The following is a 16,477-nucleotide window of genomic DNA, read 5'->3' as shown; positions in this document are numbered from 1 at the left end:
CTGCACCAGCTGGGAGACACAGGAGGAGTTCCAGGCTCATGGTCATTTGGGGAATGAACCAGTGGGTGAAAAATCTCTCTCTCTCTCTCTCTCCCTCTCTCTCTCTCTCTCTCTCTCTGTGTGTGTGCGTAACTCTACCTTTCAAGTAAATAAATAAATCTACCTTTCAAGTAAATAAATAAATAAATTTCAATAAATAAACTCTACCTTTCAAGTAAATAAATGAATCTTTTTTTTTAAGTATAAACCCTTGAGGGGCCAGCGCCATGGCTCACTTGGTTAATCCTCTGCCTGCGGCACCGGCATCCCATATGGGTACCGGGTTCTAGTTCCGGTTGCTCCTCTTCCAGTCCAGCTCTCTGCTGTGGCCTGGGAGGGCAATGGAGGAAAGCCTAAGTGCTTGGGCCCCTGCACCTGCATGGGAGACCAGGAGGAAGCACCTGGCTCCTGGTTTCAGATGGGCACAGCACCAGCCGTTGTGGCCATTTGAGGGGTGAGCCAACGGAAGGAAGACCTTTCTCTTTGTCTCTCTCTCACTGTCTATAACTCTACCTGTCAAATAAATAAAAAAAATTAAAGTTTAAACCCTTTAGACCAGAGCTCCAGGAAGGTTTGGAGGTTGCTGAAGGCACACTCACAAGAAGGATAAATTTAGAATCAAAAAACTTAGAGCTTAGGTTTGCCACTTAAAAACTTCGTGATCTCTGACAGGTCACTGAAGCTCTCTACACCGCAGTTTCCTGATCTATGAAACTGGGGACAGCAATGCTTCATTTACAGGAGAGTTTCCAAGAATTAACAGTTTGGGGTACAAGAAAGGACTCTATAGCTCATACAAGAACAGGTCTTGTTGCATCAGTGTGTTAGAATTTTAGGGTAAGTTTTACGTGGCTTAGTTTAGTTAAACAAACACTTATTGAACACAGACTTGTGGCAGGCAAAGGGAACACGAAGATAAAACCAAGGTCCCTGCACTTGAGAGACTTGGTTTAACTAGGGGAAGAGATCAGTATAAATGTGTTCATTGCTAAGTGCAATGACAGAAACACACAGAGGAGGGGCACCTCGCGCAGGGCCTCAGAAGGAAAAGATTCGGGCCCGAGTCCTGAAATACGAATGTGGGGGGAAAGGAGCAGAGGCACTGAGTAACAACGAAGCAGGATGTAAGCGATGCGACTCCGATTTACAAGAGAGCCAGGGGTGAGACAAAAGATGATGGAAGGGTTGGGAGGCTCAGGTCTCGGAGGGTCAACCACTTGGACATTTCTCCATCAACAGTGGGAGCCACTGTCAGAAGGTTGGAGTAAGTTAAGTTGAGCTTAGCTGGATCTAGAAAGGAGGGTGAGGGGCTGCACATGCCACCTCCAACTCACATCCTGGAGGAGAGCAGGAAGGAGGAAAAGATGGGTATAGACACAGAGGTCTTGTCAAAGAGGCGGGTGCAGAACGCCTCGAGCCGGAGCAGTTCACACCTGCTGCCCTCTGTTAGTGTTGTGCATGGTCTAGCAACTTCAGTCACTTTCGTTTTCTTGTCGAGTCCTACACCAGAGCCTGCATTGGCTCTGGGCCCAGACACGGAGAAGGAGTCAAGGGCTGCTTGCCAGGAGATCACCCCAGAAGTCCCGCTGGTTCACGGAGACCATCGTGTACGATATGAGGGGAGGGGAGCTTGTGCTATGCAGGGAACTGCCTGGCTTAGGGGTCCCCTTACTTACAAATCAAGGAGTCCAATGCTCTACGAGTCTGGTTCTAAGACAATGGTCCCACTGCTGTTTAGAAAGGAAACTGAAAGAAGTGGCCAAAATCCAATGACCAATGAAACTTGACACATATTCTTTTCTGAAAGAGCTCTAGAGGAGGAGAGAGTGCAAAGGGCACAGTGCCTGTGGGTGCCAGCGAGGGGAAGAATCTCATGGTTCCCCCTGGGCAAGAGGAAAATGGCTGAATGAATGCCATGGTAGTTAGGTATACTCGCAGAAACTTGCTTACATAGCCACACGCAAAGGAGAGTTTGGGAACAGGCATTCTGCTTAGTGGTTAAGACAACTGCAACCCACGCCAGAGTGCCTGAGTACAATTCGCAGATCTAGCTCCTGTCTCCAGCTTTCTACTAATGAGAACTCTGGGAGGCAGTTCAAGAAACTAATTGGCCAGCACCACCTGTTGCAAGCATTTGCAGGCTAGAGGAGAGACCAGCAAGTAGATCTCTGTCTCTCTCTAGTCTCTCTGCCTCTCAGATAAAATAAAAGTAAATTGTATAAAAGTACATAAATAGAATACAAAAGAAATGCCTATATGTCAAATAAAAAATCAGACTACCCAATAGAAAAAAAAATGTGAAGGATTTAAATCAGTACTTCAGAAAGAAGGAATCCAAATGTCCAGTAAGCACATGAAAATCTCATTAAAACTCAAGTAAATGCAAATTAAAGTCATGGATTACTATACAGCAATCAAGATGTATAAACTATAGCCCTATATAACATGAATGAATCTTGGGGCTGGCATTGTGGCACGGTGGGTAAAGCCCCCACCATCCCATATGAGCACTGGTTTGGTCTGAGTGCTGGGTGCTCCACTTCTGATCCAGCTTCCCACTGATGTACCTGAGGGAGCAACAGAGGGTGTTCCAGGTGCTTGAGTCCCTGTCACCCATGATGGGAGACCCGAATGAAGCTTCTGGCTTCAGCTTGGCCCAGCCCCCGTTGTTGCAGCCATTTGGGGAGTGAGCTAGTGGGTGAAGACATCTTTATCTCCATCTTTCTCTCTAACTCCATCTTTCTCTCTAACTCTGCCTTTCAAATAAATAAATCCTTCAAAAAATTTTAAACATGAATGAGTCTTCAAAGCACACTATTGAGAGAAAAAGCCAAACATACACACACATACACACAAATACAAAATATATGGATTCTATTTCTGCTGGGAACTTCCTTGGCCAAGGAACAGGAGCATAGTCCCTGAAACTATCATTTTTCATAGATGCAGTCTTAAGTGGTGAAATTATATGAAAAGCAAAGAAGTGGTTCCCATGAAAATCAGGATAGTAGCTAGCTCCGAGGAGAAGAGAGGCAATCCTTGGAAAAGCTAAGCAGGTGGTTTGTGCACCAGTGCTGGCTTCATGACAAAGTGTTACATGCAATAGTTAGGGTTTGCTTGCTTCTGTAAATGTGTCTTCTACTTCACAAAAAGAAAATAAAGAAAATGGTCAGACCACAGACTCTGTGACAGCCAACCCCAGTCATCACCCCATCCCTGGGCTCAGGATGCAGAACGCCTATGGTAGAACCCTGTTCTTTCCTCTCTAGAGGGTCTGAATGGGAAGCTGGGGGGCAAAGTTCTCCTGATCATCTCTCTTGCGTTTTCAAAGTACAAAGTGAAAAGGCCATTCCTGCGCGAAGACAGCTGTTAATGAGTCTCTTCCTCGGGTCCTCTAACAACATTTTCATGGCACAACTTACCCGACTTGTACTATTGATGGCCCAGAAGCGAAGTCTGTATAAGAAATTGGGTGGTTCGGGAGCCTGTGCAGGTGCTTTCCATTTTACTTGAAGCATTCGTTTGACGCCCAAAACTGGTTTCACACTCAAAATCTCAGGTGGTTCAGTTTTCACTGAAAATAAAAATTGTACGGTTTTCATATTCACAAAAAGATGAGCAAATGCTAATAACATCCACCCAACTTTGGAAAAACACGAAAGACAAACGAAGCCTGGAAAGGAGACACAGTGCACGTGTTAGGCTTGCTCAATGCAGACAGAAGCAGGAAGGCAGTGCAAAGGGGATGCCACTTCACCCACCTCCCCACAAGCAACGTCCCATAAAATGAGGACAGATTTCTGCAACTTCTCTGCACATTCACCTTGTAGTATCCTGTGCCAGGCAGAGGGTGGTAAAAGGAAACCACGGCAGCAGAAACTGGCTGTGGCCCTTCTCTGCTCCCCTCTCCCAGGCCTGCCTTGCGTTGATCCTAGATGAAGAACTACTCACTAGAAAAAAATGTCTGATTTACTTTGCACACTGCAAACATTCTAAACCCAAATTGCTTTCATTGAAAATAGCTGCTCTTGTGGCGTAGCAGGTAAAGCCACTGCCTGCAGTGCCAGCATCCCATATGGTCGCGGGTTCAAGTCCAAGCTGTTCCACTTCTGATCTAGCTCTCTGCTATGGCCTGGGAATGCAGTAGAAGATGGCCCAAATCCTTGGGCCCCTGCACCTGTGTGGGAGATCCAGAAGAAGCTCCTGGCTCCTGGCTTCAGATCGGTGCAGCTCCAGCCATTGCAGCCAATTGGGGAATGAACCAGCGGATGGAAGACTTCTCTCTTCCTCTCTCTCTCTCTCTCCCTCTCTGTAACTCTGACTTTCAAATAAATAATTTTTTTAAAAAGGAAAAGAAAATAGCTGTTCTTCTGGTTATAGGATTAGTATCTGGTCATTATAGAAAAAATTTATACTACAGAAAAAACACAAAGAAAAACTTAAAATAATCTATAAACCATCAACCAGAGATAAACCTACTAACATTTTGGTGTATTTCCCTCCAGGCTATTTTCTGTGTATATAGTTGCATATTTTTTTAAAAGATTTATTTATTTATTTATTGGAGAGTAGAGTAACAGACAGAGACAGAGAGTTAGGTCTTTCATCCTCTGTTTCACTCCCTAAATGCCTACAACAGCTGGAGCTGGTCCAGGAGCTTCTTCTGGGTCTCCCACGTGGGTGCAGGAGCCCAAACACTTGGGCCAACTTCCACTGCTTTCCCAGGCCATAGTAGAAAGCTGGATTGGAAGAGGAGCAGCCAGGACATGAACCAGCACTCATACTAGATGCCAGTGCTGCAGGCAGAAGCTTAACCTACCACACCACAGCACTGGCTCCATCATTTTATTTTATTTTTTTTTAAAGATTTGTTAGTTTGAAAGGCAGAGTGACAGAGAGGAAGAGACAGAGATACCCCATCTGCTGGTTCAATCCTCCAAACAGCTACATAGGTCAAAGCTGGTACAGGCCAAGGCTAGGAACCCAGGACTCCATCCAGGTCTTCCACCTGAGTGGCAGAGGCCATAGTAATTGGGCCATCTATTGCTGCTTTCCCAGGCTCATCAGCAGGAAGCTGGATCAGAAGCCAAGCAGCTGGGACTCAAACTGGCGCGTACATGAGACACCAGCATCATAGACAGTGGCTTAACCTGTTGCGCCACAACACCAGCTCCTTGCATATCTTTTAAACAAAACTGATGTTATCAAAATCATTTGTTTTCCTGTTTGAAAGAACAACATCGATAAATTAAAAAGACAATTCACAGAAAGGGAGAACATACTTGCAAGTCATATATCTTATAAAGAACTTTTACTGTGAATATATAAAGAACTCCTAAAACTCAACACTAAAAAGACAAGTCAATTAAAATTGGGCAAAGGATGTGAATGAAAATTTCTCCATGGAGATATACAAACGACCGAAAAGCACATGCTAGAAGCTCAACATCTTAGTCACTGCGTAATGAAAATCAGAACCACAAATGAGACGGACACCAGTGCAGACCCACTAAGATGGCTATAATAAAACAGACAGACAACGACAAGTATCGGTGAGGACCTGGAGGAATTAGGATCTTTGCAAATTGCTTCTAGGAATGTTAAATGGTGCAGCTATTTTGTGAAAGATTAGGAACTCAAAAAGTAAAACATAGTGTTACCATGTAATTCAGCAGTTTCAATGTCTAGCTAAGAGAACTGAAACTTACGTCCACACAAAACTTTGTATACAATTTTTCAAAGCAGCAAACATCACAATAATCAAGAAGTAGAAATAACCCAGACGTCAATCAACTCATGTCTGGGCTAACGAAATGAGCTAGAGCAACCCTGTGGAATAGTATTTGCAGCCGTAGAAAGGAAGGAAATCCTAATTCATGTTGTAACATGAGTGAACTTTGAAAATATTATGCTAAATGAAAGAAGGAAGAGGCTGGCGCCGTGGCTCACTAGGCTAATCCTCCGCCTGCGGCGCTGGCACCTTGGGTTCTAGACCCGGTTGGGGCTCCGGATTCTGTCCCGGTTGCCCCTATTCCTGTCCAGCTCTCTGCTGTGGCCCGGGAGTGCAGTGGAGGATGGCCCAAGTGCTTGGGCCCTGCACCCCAGGGGAGACCAGGAGAAGCACCTGGCTCCTGGCTTCAGATCAGTGCAGTGCACTAGCCATAGCGTGCTGGCCACAGCGGCCACTGTGGGGTGAACCAACGAAAAAAGGAAGACCTTTCTCTCTGTCTCTGTCTCTCTCTCTCTCACTGTCCACTCTGCCTGTCAAAAAAAAAAAAAAAAAAAAAAAAGAAAGGAAGATGCAAAAGGCTGTATATTGTATCCTTACGTTTACATGAAAAGTCCCCAATAGGCAAATCTATATGGGCAGAAAATAGATCAGTGGTTTCCAGGAGTTGGGGGAAGAGTGAAGAATAACTAGAGACTGATCACTAATGGACGTGCAGAGTCTCCATGAAGCTGTGAGAATGTTTGGAATTAGACACTGGTGATGTTTGCCCAAATTTGTGAAAATGATTTTGAAAACCATAAAATTTTATATTTTTTAAGTGAGCTTTAGGCTGGCGCCGCAGTTCACTAGGCTAATCTTCCACCTGCAGCGCCGGCACCCCAGGTTCTAGTCCCGGTCGGGGTGCCAGATTCTGTCCCAGTTGCCCTTCTTCCAGGCCAGCTCTCTGCTGTGGCCCGGGAGTGCGGTGGAGGATGGCCCAGGTGCTTGGGCCCTGCACCCGCATGGGAGACCAGGAGGAAGCACCTGGCTCCTGGCTTCGGATGGGCGCAGCGCCGGCCGTGGCGGCCATTTGGGGGGTGAACCAACAGAAGGGAGACCTTTCTCTCTGTCTCTCTCTCACTGTCTAACTCTGCCTGTCCAAAAAAAAAAAAAAGGTGAGCTTTATATGTGTGAATTACAACTCACTAAAACTATTATTTAAAAATTATTATTATTTAAAAATGTTCTCCCTGATTGGCGACAACTAACTGAGCACCAAAGGGGAAACTTGTTGAAGTGAAATGGACACTATGAGAAACAGTGACTTGATCAGCTCTTGTCCTGACGGTTGATGTACAATGTAATACTTTATCCATTTTAGTACTTTTTTTTGTTCTAGTACCGTTGGTTGAACTCTGTAATTAACACACAATTATTCTTAGGTGTTTAAATTTTAACTGAAAAGTGATCCCTGTTAGGAATTTGGAAAACATTATGCTGAGTGAAATAAGCCAATCCCAAAGGGACAAATACCACATGTTCTCCCTGATAGGTGACAACTAACTGAGCACCAAAAAGGAAACCTGTTAAAGTGAAATGAACACTAGGAGAAATGGTGACTTGATCAGCCCTCACCCTGACTGTTGATGAGCAGCTTAATATGTTATCCCTCTTAGTATTTTTTTTGTTTGTTCTACTTAATACTTTTGGTTGAATACTGTAATCAATACACAATTCTTCTTAAGTGCTGAAACTTAACTGAAAAGTGATCGCTGTTAAATATAAGAGTGGGAATAAGAGAGGGAAGAGATGTGCAATTCGGGACGTGCTCAAGCTGACTTACCTCAAACGGTAGAGTTAGAAACATACCAGGGGATTCCAATTCAATCCCATCGAGGTGGCATGTACCAATGCCATCTCACTAGTCCCAGTGATCAATTTCTGTTCACAATTGATCACAACGATAGGACTAAGAACCAAAGGGATCACATCAACAAGAATAGTGTCTGCAAATACTAGCTGATAGAATCAAAAAGGGGAGAGAATGATCCAACATGGGAAGTGAGATACACAGCAGACCCATAGAATGGCAAATGTCCCAACAGCACTCTGGCCTCATAATCAGCCCTTAAGGCATGCAGATCTGGCTGAAATGCACATGAGAGTATTTCAGGCATGGAAAGCCAAGACACTCTGGGGAAAAAAAAAAAAAAAAAACCTAAATGAAAGATCTCCTCGAGTGAGATCCCAGTGAAAAGAATGGGTCATCAAAGAAGGAGGTACCTTTCTCTGAAGGGAGGAGACAACTTCCACTTTGACCATGGCCTTGTCTAAATATGATCAGAGTCAGTGAACTCAGGGGGCTTCCATAGCCTTGGCAGCTCATGACAAGAGCCTAGGGTGATTACTGATGCCATAAACAAGAGTGTCAATTTGTTAAGTCAACAACAGGAGTCACTGTGCACTTACTCCTCATGTAGGATCTCTGTCCTTAATGTGCTGTACATTGAGATTTAATGCTATAACTAGTACTCAAACAGTATTTTTCACTTTATGTTTCTGTGTGGGAGCAAACTGTTGAAATCTTTACTTAATGTATGCTAAACTGATCTTCTGTATATAAAGAGAATCGAAAATGAATCTTGATGTGAATGGAAGGGGAGAGGGAGTGGATAAGGGGAGGGTTGCGGGTTGGAGGGACGTTATTGGGGGGAAGCCATTGTAATCCATATTCTGTACTTTGGAAATTTATATTCATTAAATAAAAGTTATTCGGATTTAAAAAAAAACAGGCTGGATGAAAACTGAGTTAAAAAAAAAAAAACTAGTGGATGGAAGACCTTTCTCTCTGTTTCTCCCTCTCTCTGTAACTCTGCCTCTCAAATAAGTAAATAAAATCATTAAAAAAAATTATATGTTGGGGTCTGGCATTGTGGCATACTGGCTTAAACTGCTGCTTATGAAGGCAGTGTCCTAGATCAGAGCAACTGTTCAATTCCTGCTTCTCTGCTTCTGATCCAGCTTCCTGTTAATGTGCCTGGGAAGACAGCAGAGATGGGCCAATTGCTTGGATTCCTGCCACCCATGAAGAAGACCCAGAAGCAGTTCCTGGCTCCTGGCTCCTGGCTCCTGGCTTCAGCCTGGCCTAACTTTGACTATTGCAACCATTAGAGAAATGAACTTGCAGATGAAAGATCTCTTCTCTCTCTCTCTGATGCTCTTTCAAATAAATAAATAAATAAATAAATAAATCTTAAATATATATATACACACATATATATGGTGAAGTAAATTTTTGGAAGAATTTAAAAGGTCAAAATAGAATTAGTGAAACAATTTTTAAAATTTTTTTTATTTGTTTCCTTCAAGAACAGTGATGATTTGGGTTGGGGGAGCTTTTTCTTCCTTTAAGTACAATTTGTGATACAAATTGCAAGAGGAAATCGCAGTCAGCAAGATAAGTCTTGCTTCTCATTCATTTTCTCTTATTTGGTCAATTCTTCTCTCCTCCCTCCCTCTTCTCTTCTTTCCTCCTTTGCTTCCTTTGTTAAGATGACAAATTTTCTATGTATTCAAAATGTGCACCTATTATATGCTGGAGTTTGAGTCTATACTTGAATCCATAGATGTCTCTTTTTTTAAAAGGCAGTAATTCTTCAGTAAAGAGCATATTCTAATATTAAATAGCACTTACCTATGGTGTCTGTGTGCCACTCTGTCACATAAGATTTCACTATACCGTCTGCATTTTCTGCTTCCACTTCAACAGTAAAATAATCTGTATTTGTCACTTTTGGAGGAAAGAAAGAACACGAAGGCCGATTTTCACTTGCAGAACTGTTGGTCCTGCAAGTCTCCTTTTTCTTTGCATATGTGCTTTGAAGGAAAAAGCAATCCAACATGAGTACAACAGTTTGGAAACATAGCCACACTCAATATGTCAAGCAGTATTTGCTAGTTTCACTCTGGATTTATCTTGAGAACTGTATAGTCCAGAATCTGATTGCCCTTTTCTCCAAATGTCAGTAAAAATTACCTCCTCCATGACTCCCTAAGTTGCTATGGCCCTCTCCCCACCCCTGCCTGTAAGCCCATTAAAAGCTACATTGGCAATGGATTTCTTACTGGCAAGAAAAAAACAATGAACAATCCCCTAAAAATTCCAGAGTCTAGCCTTGTAAATTTTTTCTCTAAAAAAGTAAAAGATAAAAAAAGAAATGTTCAAATTTAAAAATGACGGGGTCTGGCACTGTGGTGCAGTGGGTTAAAGCCTTGTCCTGCAGCACCGATATCCCAGTTGGAGTCCTGGCTGCTCCACTTCCAATCCAGTTTCCTGCTACTATGCCTGGGAAAGCAACAGAGGATGGCCCTGTACCCATGTGGAAGACCCAGAAGCAGCTCCTGACTCCTGGCTTCTGATCAGCTCAGCTCCGGCCATTGTGGCCAACTGAAGAGTGAACCAGTGGATGGAAGACCTCTCTCTCTCTCTCTCTCTCTCTCTCTCCTTTTCTCTCTGTAACTCTTTCAAATAAATAAGTCTTTTTAAAAACTTTTAAATAATAAAGAATACTAAAATAAAGGATAGTACATACATAAATAGGATTTCAAATGATGTTTTTGAATACATCTGTATTTATTGACACAGGAAGATGTTCAGGCTCTATTGTTGGTGAAGGAAGCAAGATGCCTACTGCTATGGTTTGGCCATGGTTTATCTCCCAAATGTTGGGGCTTGGTCCTCAGTTTGGTGGCAGGCCCTTAAAGAGATAAGGTCTAGTGGAAGATCCTTAGGTAATGGGGAGTGTGCCCTCAGAAGGGACTGTGGGACCACACTCACTCTGGCTTCCTGCTTGGTAATAATAATCTCCCATACTTGGCATGAACACCCAATGATGACACCAGAGTCTAAACCTGTGGGGTTCCCCAATCTAGGACTTTCCAGCTTCCAAACCTATGAACTCCATAAATGCCTTTTATTTGTCAAGTTAGCCTACCTTGGGTATCTTATAGCAGTAATGAAAAGCACACTAATGTACACATCATATACAGAATGATCACAGTTATATAAACATATATGTAACACGTATATACCTATTTATAGCAACATCTGGAGAGACCTTCATCAACATTTTAAAATTATTACCTTTTTGGGTGGGACTTGGAGGGATATTTTGCATTCTTTATATTTTTCAGGTTGAATATTTTATTATTGGTATATATTCAGAAAACTCATTAAAACAGATAGATGATAGATAGATGAAGCTATTAAGCTGTAACTTAATGAAACAAGTGCTCATATTAGCAGGAATCAGATGGGCAGGCACAGCTAGAGACCATGGGGCCCTGAGGATTATGGAGGAGATGGAATAGGCTGGGAACACTGTCTGCAAGGCGACAGTGATAGCAGGCATGGGGAGAGGGAGCACCGGAAATCATGGGATCTTGAGAGAAGTTCAAGGGCTGTCACAGGCTATTACACGGTTAGCAGTGTGTCACGGTTACAAACATGAGCTCTGGGAGAAGACGAGCTTTAATTCCTGGCTCTGCCCCTATTAGCCAGGTGACCTGAGACAGTCCCTTAACTTCTCTGTGCCTTAGTTCTCTCAGCTGCAAAATCAAGGTGGAAACATGCCTAGCACATGGATCTGCCATGAGAATGAAATGAGCTAATACAAACGTCAGGCTCCTAGTGCTAAGTGTTGGGTGCTATTTCTGGTATTGGTCCCATTTCTGCAGCTATTCATGCTGTAGCCTTTGAGAGACCCCCTCCCCCCATTTCCACACCTCTTCGTCTCTTCTAAGTCTCAGCTCAAACACTACCACCTTCAAGAAGGCATCCACAACTCCTCCTTTTCTTCCCCTAACAGAAAATTATTGTTCTGGGTCCCTATAGGTTTTCACTTATACCAACTGACCCAGCGTAACGCGCTCTCGGAGCCGACTACAGAGAAATCCTTCCATGTTGCTTAGAGGAGATGTTCTTGGCAATAAACTCACAAACTCATTGTCAGCAGTGCAGGAGTCCTAGAAAACAGCAGGCCTGGTGACCCCAGGGCAGACACACCCAGTAGGTTTCCAGTCTACACGGCCAGCTGAGCCACAGAAGAGATGGGAGCAGTGAAAATATCCCTATGTAAGAGGAAATAGGGGTACACCTACCAAGGTTTCTGGTTTTCATTCTACTGATAATTTTATAACTGGGGCCAGCACTGTAGCACAGTAGGCTGTAGGTTAAAGCCCTGGCCTGTAGTGCTGACATCCCATATGGCCACCAGTTCAAGTCCTGGCTGCTCCACTTCCAATCCATCTCCCAGCACCTGGGAAAGCAGTGGAGGATGGGCCAAGTCTTTGGGCCTCTGAACGCATGTGGGAGATCTGGAAGAATTTCCTGGCTCCTGGCTTCAGATCGGCCCATCTCCAGCTGTTGCAGCCATTTGAGGAGTGAACCAGTGGATGGAAGACCTTTCTCCATTTCTCTTTCTGTCTCTGTAACTCTTTCAAGTAAATAAAATAAATCTTAAAAAAAATTCCTGGTCAACACTGGGGCTAGACCAGTAAGTCTGAGAGTTAAAGTCACTTGGACAGGGGGTTATTGGAACTTTATCATTCTTATTCTCCAAAACAGGAGTGAGTGGCCTTTAGCCAGCGAGTAAAATATAGTCCATCTCTATTTTGAGTGGTCCACAGGCTAAAAATTATTTTTATGTTGCTAAATGGCTAAAAATATACAAGTAAAAAGAAGATAAATACTTTGTGGCATGTGAAAATTCTATGAAACTCAAGTTTCAGTGTCAATAAATAAGGTTTTGTTACATTGCCCATTGGTTTCCAGAGTATCTAGAGCAGTTAGAATGAATAGTTCTGACTGACCTTCTTCTAAACCTAAACTATCTAATGTCTTGTCCTGCACAGAATGCTTGCTGACCCCTATTTTAAAGCAGCTGATGCCCAGTAATCCATGCTGCAAAGAATATTGTGTGCGTTTTCCCTTTCTCTCACTGTCAAACAAAGTGGACTTCCTTTACAACATGATACCTTGTGTTTAAAACAAAAAAATTGAGACAATAGACTCCTTTTTTCAAACAGAAAAACAAAAGATCATTTGACCCTGGTTCCCAGCCTGGGCTCCTTATTTCTAGGGGAACAAGAAAGAAGTGATGGATTCCACGAGTGATTTTCAAATTTTCAAAAAGAAAACTTACAATAAAACATTTAACTTTTCATTACATTTACACTTTTAAAGTTGTGATTTTTTTTTATTTTAATAGAAAGAGAACAAAAAAGAGATGCTTGCAAGGCTAGTGTTGTGACGTAGTAGGTAAACCCACCACTTGCAGTGCCAGCATTCCATATGGACACCAGTTCTAGTCCCAGCTGCTCCACTTCTGATCCAGCTCCCTGCTAATGGCCTGGGAAAGCAGTAGAGGATGGCCTGAGTACTTGGCTCCTGAACCCATGTGGGAGACCCGGAAGAAGCTCCTGGCTTCTGCCTTCAGTCTGGCCAAGCCCTGGCCATCACGACCATCTGTGGCGTGAACCAGCAGATGGAAGACCTCTGTCTCTCTCTCTGTAACTCTTCAAATGAATGGATAAATATTTTAAAAATTTCAAAATAAATACACATTTTTTTGAACCAAAAAAAAAAAAAGAAGAAGAAGAAAGCATGCTTGCAGCAGTGAGGAAAATTTGGGAATCTGTCCTGGTGGAAGACTTTGTGACCTGGGTTACATGGCAAATCCAAAACAGATTGAAGTAAGTCGCCTCTTAGTTCTGAGTTCATGGCCCTGCAAAGTCTGTATCCAGGAAGAATGAACAGTTTTGATAACTCATCCTGGAAGGAAGAGGGATGGAGTTGAACACAGTATCCTCCAGTGTGCTTATGGGCACCGCTCCGGCCGATCAGGCAGCTCTGGGAGGCAGGTACAGCGTGGCCACGTCTCCCATTCTCGGTAGCTGCAGACCCTCTCAGTATGGCTGCAGGTAGCCAAAGTCCACCCAGTGTTTACTCACAAGATGTAACTGAGGTTGTTTTACCCTATGAGTGCTTTGACTCCAGAAAGAGTCCAGAACCTTTGCCTCCTCCCTCTGTCTCCCCTGATAACACAAAAGCTCTCCTACTTACTACATTCTCGTAACTGTGTAGTTGGTGTGGTTGATTTCTCTCTCTGGACTCCATGTGCAAGTTAAATTTTTCATATAGTAGTAGACACAAGAAATGTTCTCAGGCTTAGCTGGCAGAGCTAAAAAAATCACAAAACATTGTCACATTAAACATTTTAATGAATATAGGCTCATCAAAAGCCATATTTATTGGTTAGTTGCTGGGTGTGTTTTCCTAATTCATGGAAAGATTCCTACTCCATTTCTTTAATCATTCCCTTTGAAGAGCCAGATTTCCACTTTTTCAAAAACACTTTTTACATTCTTACTCAAAATCAATATTTGGATGGCAAAAATAACTGGACTACCAGAGAAATGTTAAGTATAGCGAACTCCTAAGTAAAGCATCAAATGATAGAATCATTCTAGACAAAATGGTAGTAAACGACTTGAGTGGGAAAGAAAAGTAGAAAATCCTGAACTATCTCATACTTCAATCTTACGCATCAGCAATTTTCTTTTCCCAGAAGATCGTATAACAGAGGAAATCTGGGAAGCACTTTCAGTTGTATTTTTATATCTTAAAAATATTGCTGCCAATAGTTCCCCATCCTGAGGGTCTGAACAGAAGGTGGCTCCCCAGATCCACGCAGATGTTTACTTTAAGTGTTCCACAGGCTTCACCAAAAGACCAAGAGGTTCTTACACACACACACACACACACATGTACACACACACATGCACATACACACACATGCACACACACACGTACACACACATACACACATGCACACACACACAAAGTTAAGAAATAATATCAGTTTTAGACTGAGGGCATTATTCAGTTCTGAGGTTCAAGCTAACTTCTCTTTCTGAGCCTTGGTGAGACCACAGTCTTAAGACACAGGTATTTGTGAGACAGGAAGGCAGTTTAAGTTCTCCTTACATATTTCCCAGAAGTCCTTACCAGAGCGGCAGCAAGAACAAACTCCTCACTTCTAGCAGGTGAAATATGGATGATGGGGCAGGACTAGGGAATGAACGGAAAGTTGGGCAAAGAACCCAGGTGTCAGTGTTCTTGACAGAGGGGGACAAACATGCCAACGAGGGTGACAGAGCCGCCATGCTGTAGTCTGTCTCAGCTGGTGAACTTGGGGGTTGCAAGCCTTTCATCAGAAGCCTCATGTGCCACCCAGCACCAGCTCCAGTATGGCAGGGAGTCCGAACTGCCAGGAGGTCGCCCTGAGGTTGCTCTGCAGTGAGCCCCATTACAGGTGAGTGTAGCATACAGGTATCCTGAAATTTCTGTCTGCCTGAAGGTGTGGGGTAGGGACAAAACTGTGAGACTGGACTTGACCAGGAGGGAGAAGATCCCATACACAGAGGGCTACAGAACTTCAGGAGTAGGGGCCAGCATGCTGCCCCAAAGCCCAGGGAAGCCAGTTCGTCCCCCAGCAGTCATAGCTGAGGGGTTGGAGCACACCAGAATGTCCAGGGAAGACCACAGGGCAACACATGACTTATTCCCAGGGATCCAAGAGCCCTGCTCAAGTCCTTGACGTCACATAAACCCGGGCACCATCTTAAGGAGGAGCAGAGAGGGAGCCAGGGACTTGGGAATAGTGAGCTTCTACCCCAAAGAGGCTAAAACAGAAGAAAGTAAGACAACGTAACAAGTCTAAATGCTGCTCCCTGCCTGCCCTGCTTTGCCACGTCTGCCCTTCCAGCGGAGAGGAGACTTCTCACATCAATCAGGCTGATCACAGAAAATAAGGATACTGTGTTTCTCTGAACATCTGGATAATGCTGTCCACATTTCAACTCTGCCGGTGGTATGACCTCATAACAGGAAGGACATTTTTTATTTTCAAGACTCCAAACCTGTGCCTTTGTTTTCATATACTTGGTCTATGAGATGGGCATTGTCCACCTGGGTAGAGGAGCCCCTGAGGAAGATAACAAGGGAGATAGGGAGAGCTAGAAGCCTCCAGGCTGTATCCACATTTCGAGTTATTTCCAAAAGAGCTGCCTTCCTCCAACTCCTGCACTTGAGCCTTGCTATTCTTGTGTCATAAGTCAGCATTTTAGTTAAAGACTTTCTATGTTGGCTATCTGAGTGCTAAAAATCATGACAAAGTGGGTGATCGCCAAGTCTAAATGCTTAAGAAGGCCAAAGTCTAGCGGACTTGATCCAAATAATACCACATACCGCACAGAGATTAGAGGCTACAGCATGCACATATTCCTCAAAGGGCCCACACAGTTGGAAATTCTCCCTGAGGATTCTTTGGGTCAATAAGTAGAATATTAACAGACCCAGTACTTCACATTGCCAAGGGCAGGCAGCATGCAAAACCCCACAGGAAGGTGAACTAAGGGTCAGCCAATGATGTCCCAAGAATGACTTCCATACCAATCAGCTAATAGATAATGGCAGTGTGTACGTGTAAGTGTGCTGTGTATGGTGTCTGTAGTGTATACTGTATCTGTGGTGTGTGCAAGAAGGTGGGGGATTGGGGAAAATGGTGTGTAGGGTGTGTGTTAGGATAGATGAGTATGTGTATTCGCATGGTATTAATATATGCCAATACTTGTATAACTGTGGTATTCTAACAGCATGATATTGGC

At 43.6% G+C, this 16,477-nt stretch overlaps 1 protein-coding gene across 2 annotated transcripts in view; it reads right to left on the bottom strand.

Moving 5' to 3' along the window:
- IL31RA (interleukin 31 receptor A) overlaps positions 1-16,477 on the bottom strand; it is a 79,836-nt gene that overhangs the window by 37,851 nt on the left and 25,508 nt on the right. For both annotated transcript variants that reach the window (XM_051853449.2, XM_017344724.3), the window contains exons 3-5: positions 13,872-13,989; positions 9,444-9,625; positions 3,462-3,613 (exon numbers count right to left, since the gene is read on the bottom strand). In XM_051853449.2, coding sequence (XP_051709409.2) covers positions 3,462-3,613; positions 9,444-9,625; positions 13,872-13,989 — 452 coding nt within the window. The remainder of the gene's footprint in view (positions 1-3,461; positions 3,614-9,443; positions 9,626-13,871; positions 13,990-16,477) is intronic.

Source organism: Oryctolagus cuniculus, chromosome 14, assembly GCF_964237555.1.
Source record: "Oryctolagus cuniculus chromosome 14, mOryCun1.1, whole genome shotgun sequence".
In the NCBI taxonomy this organism is placed as follows: Eukaryota; Metazoa; Chordata; class Mammalia; order Lagomorpha; family Leporidae; genus Oryctolagus; species Oryctolagus cuniculus.
The sequence above is the reverse complement of the archived record's forward strand: the minus strand, read 5'-3'. Positions and strand labels throughout refer to the sequence as shown.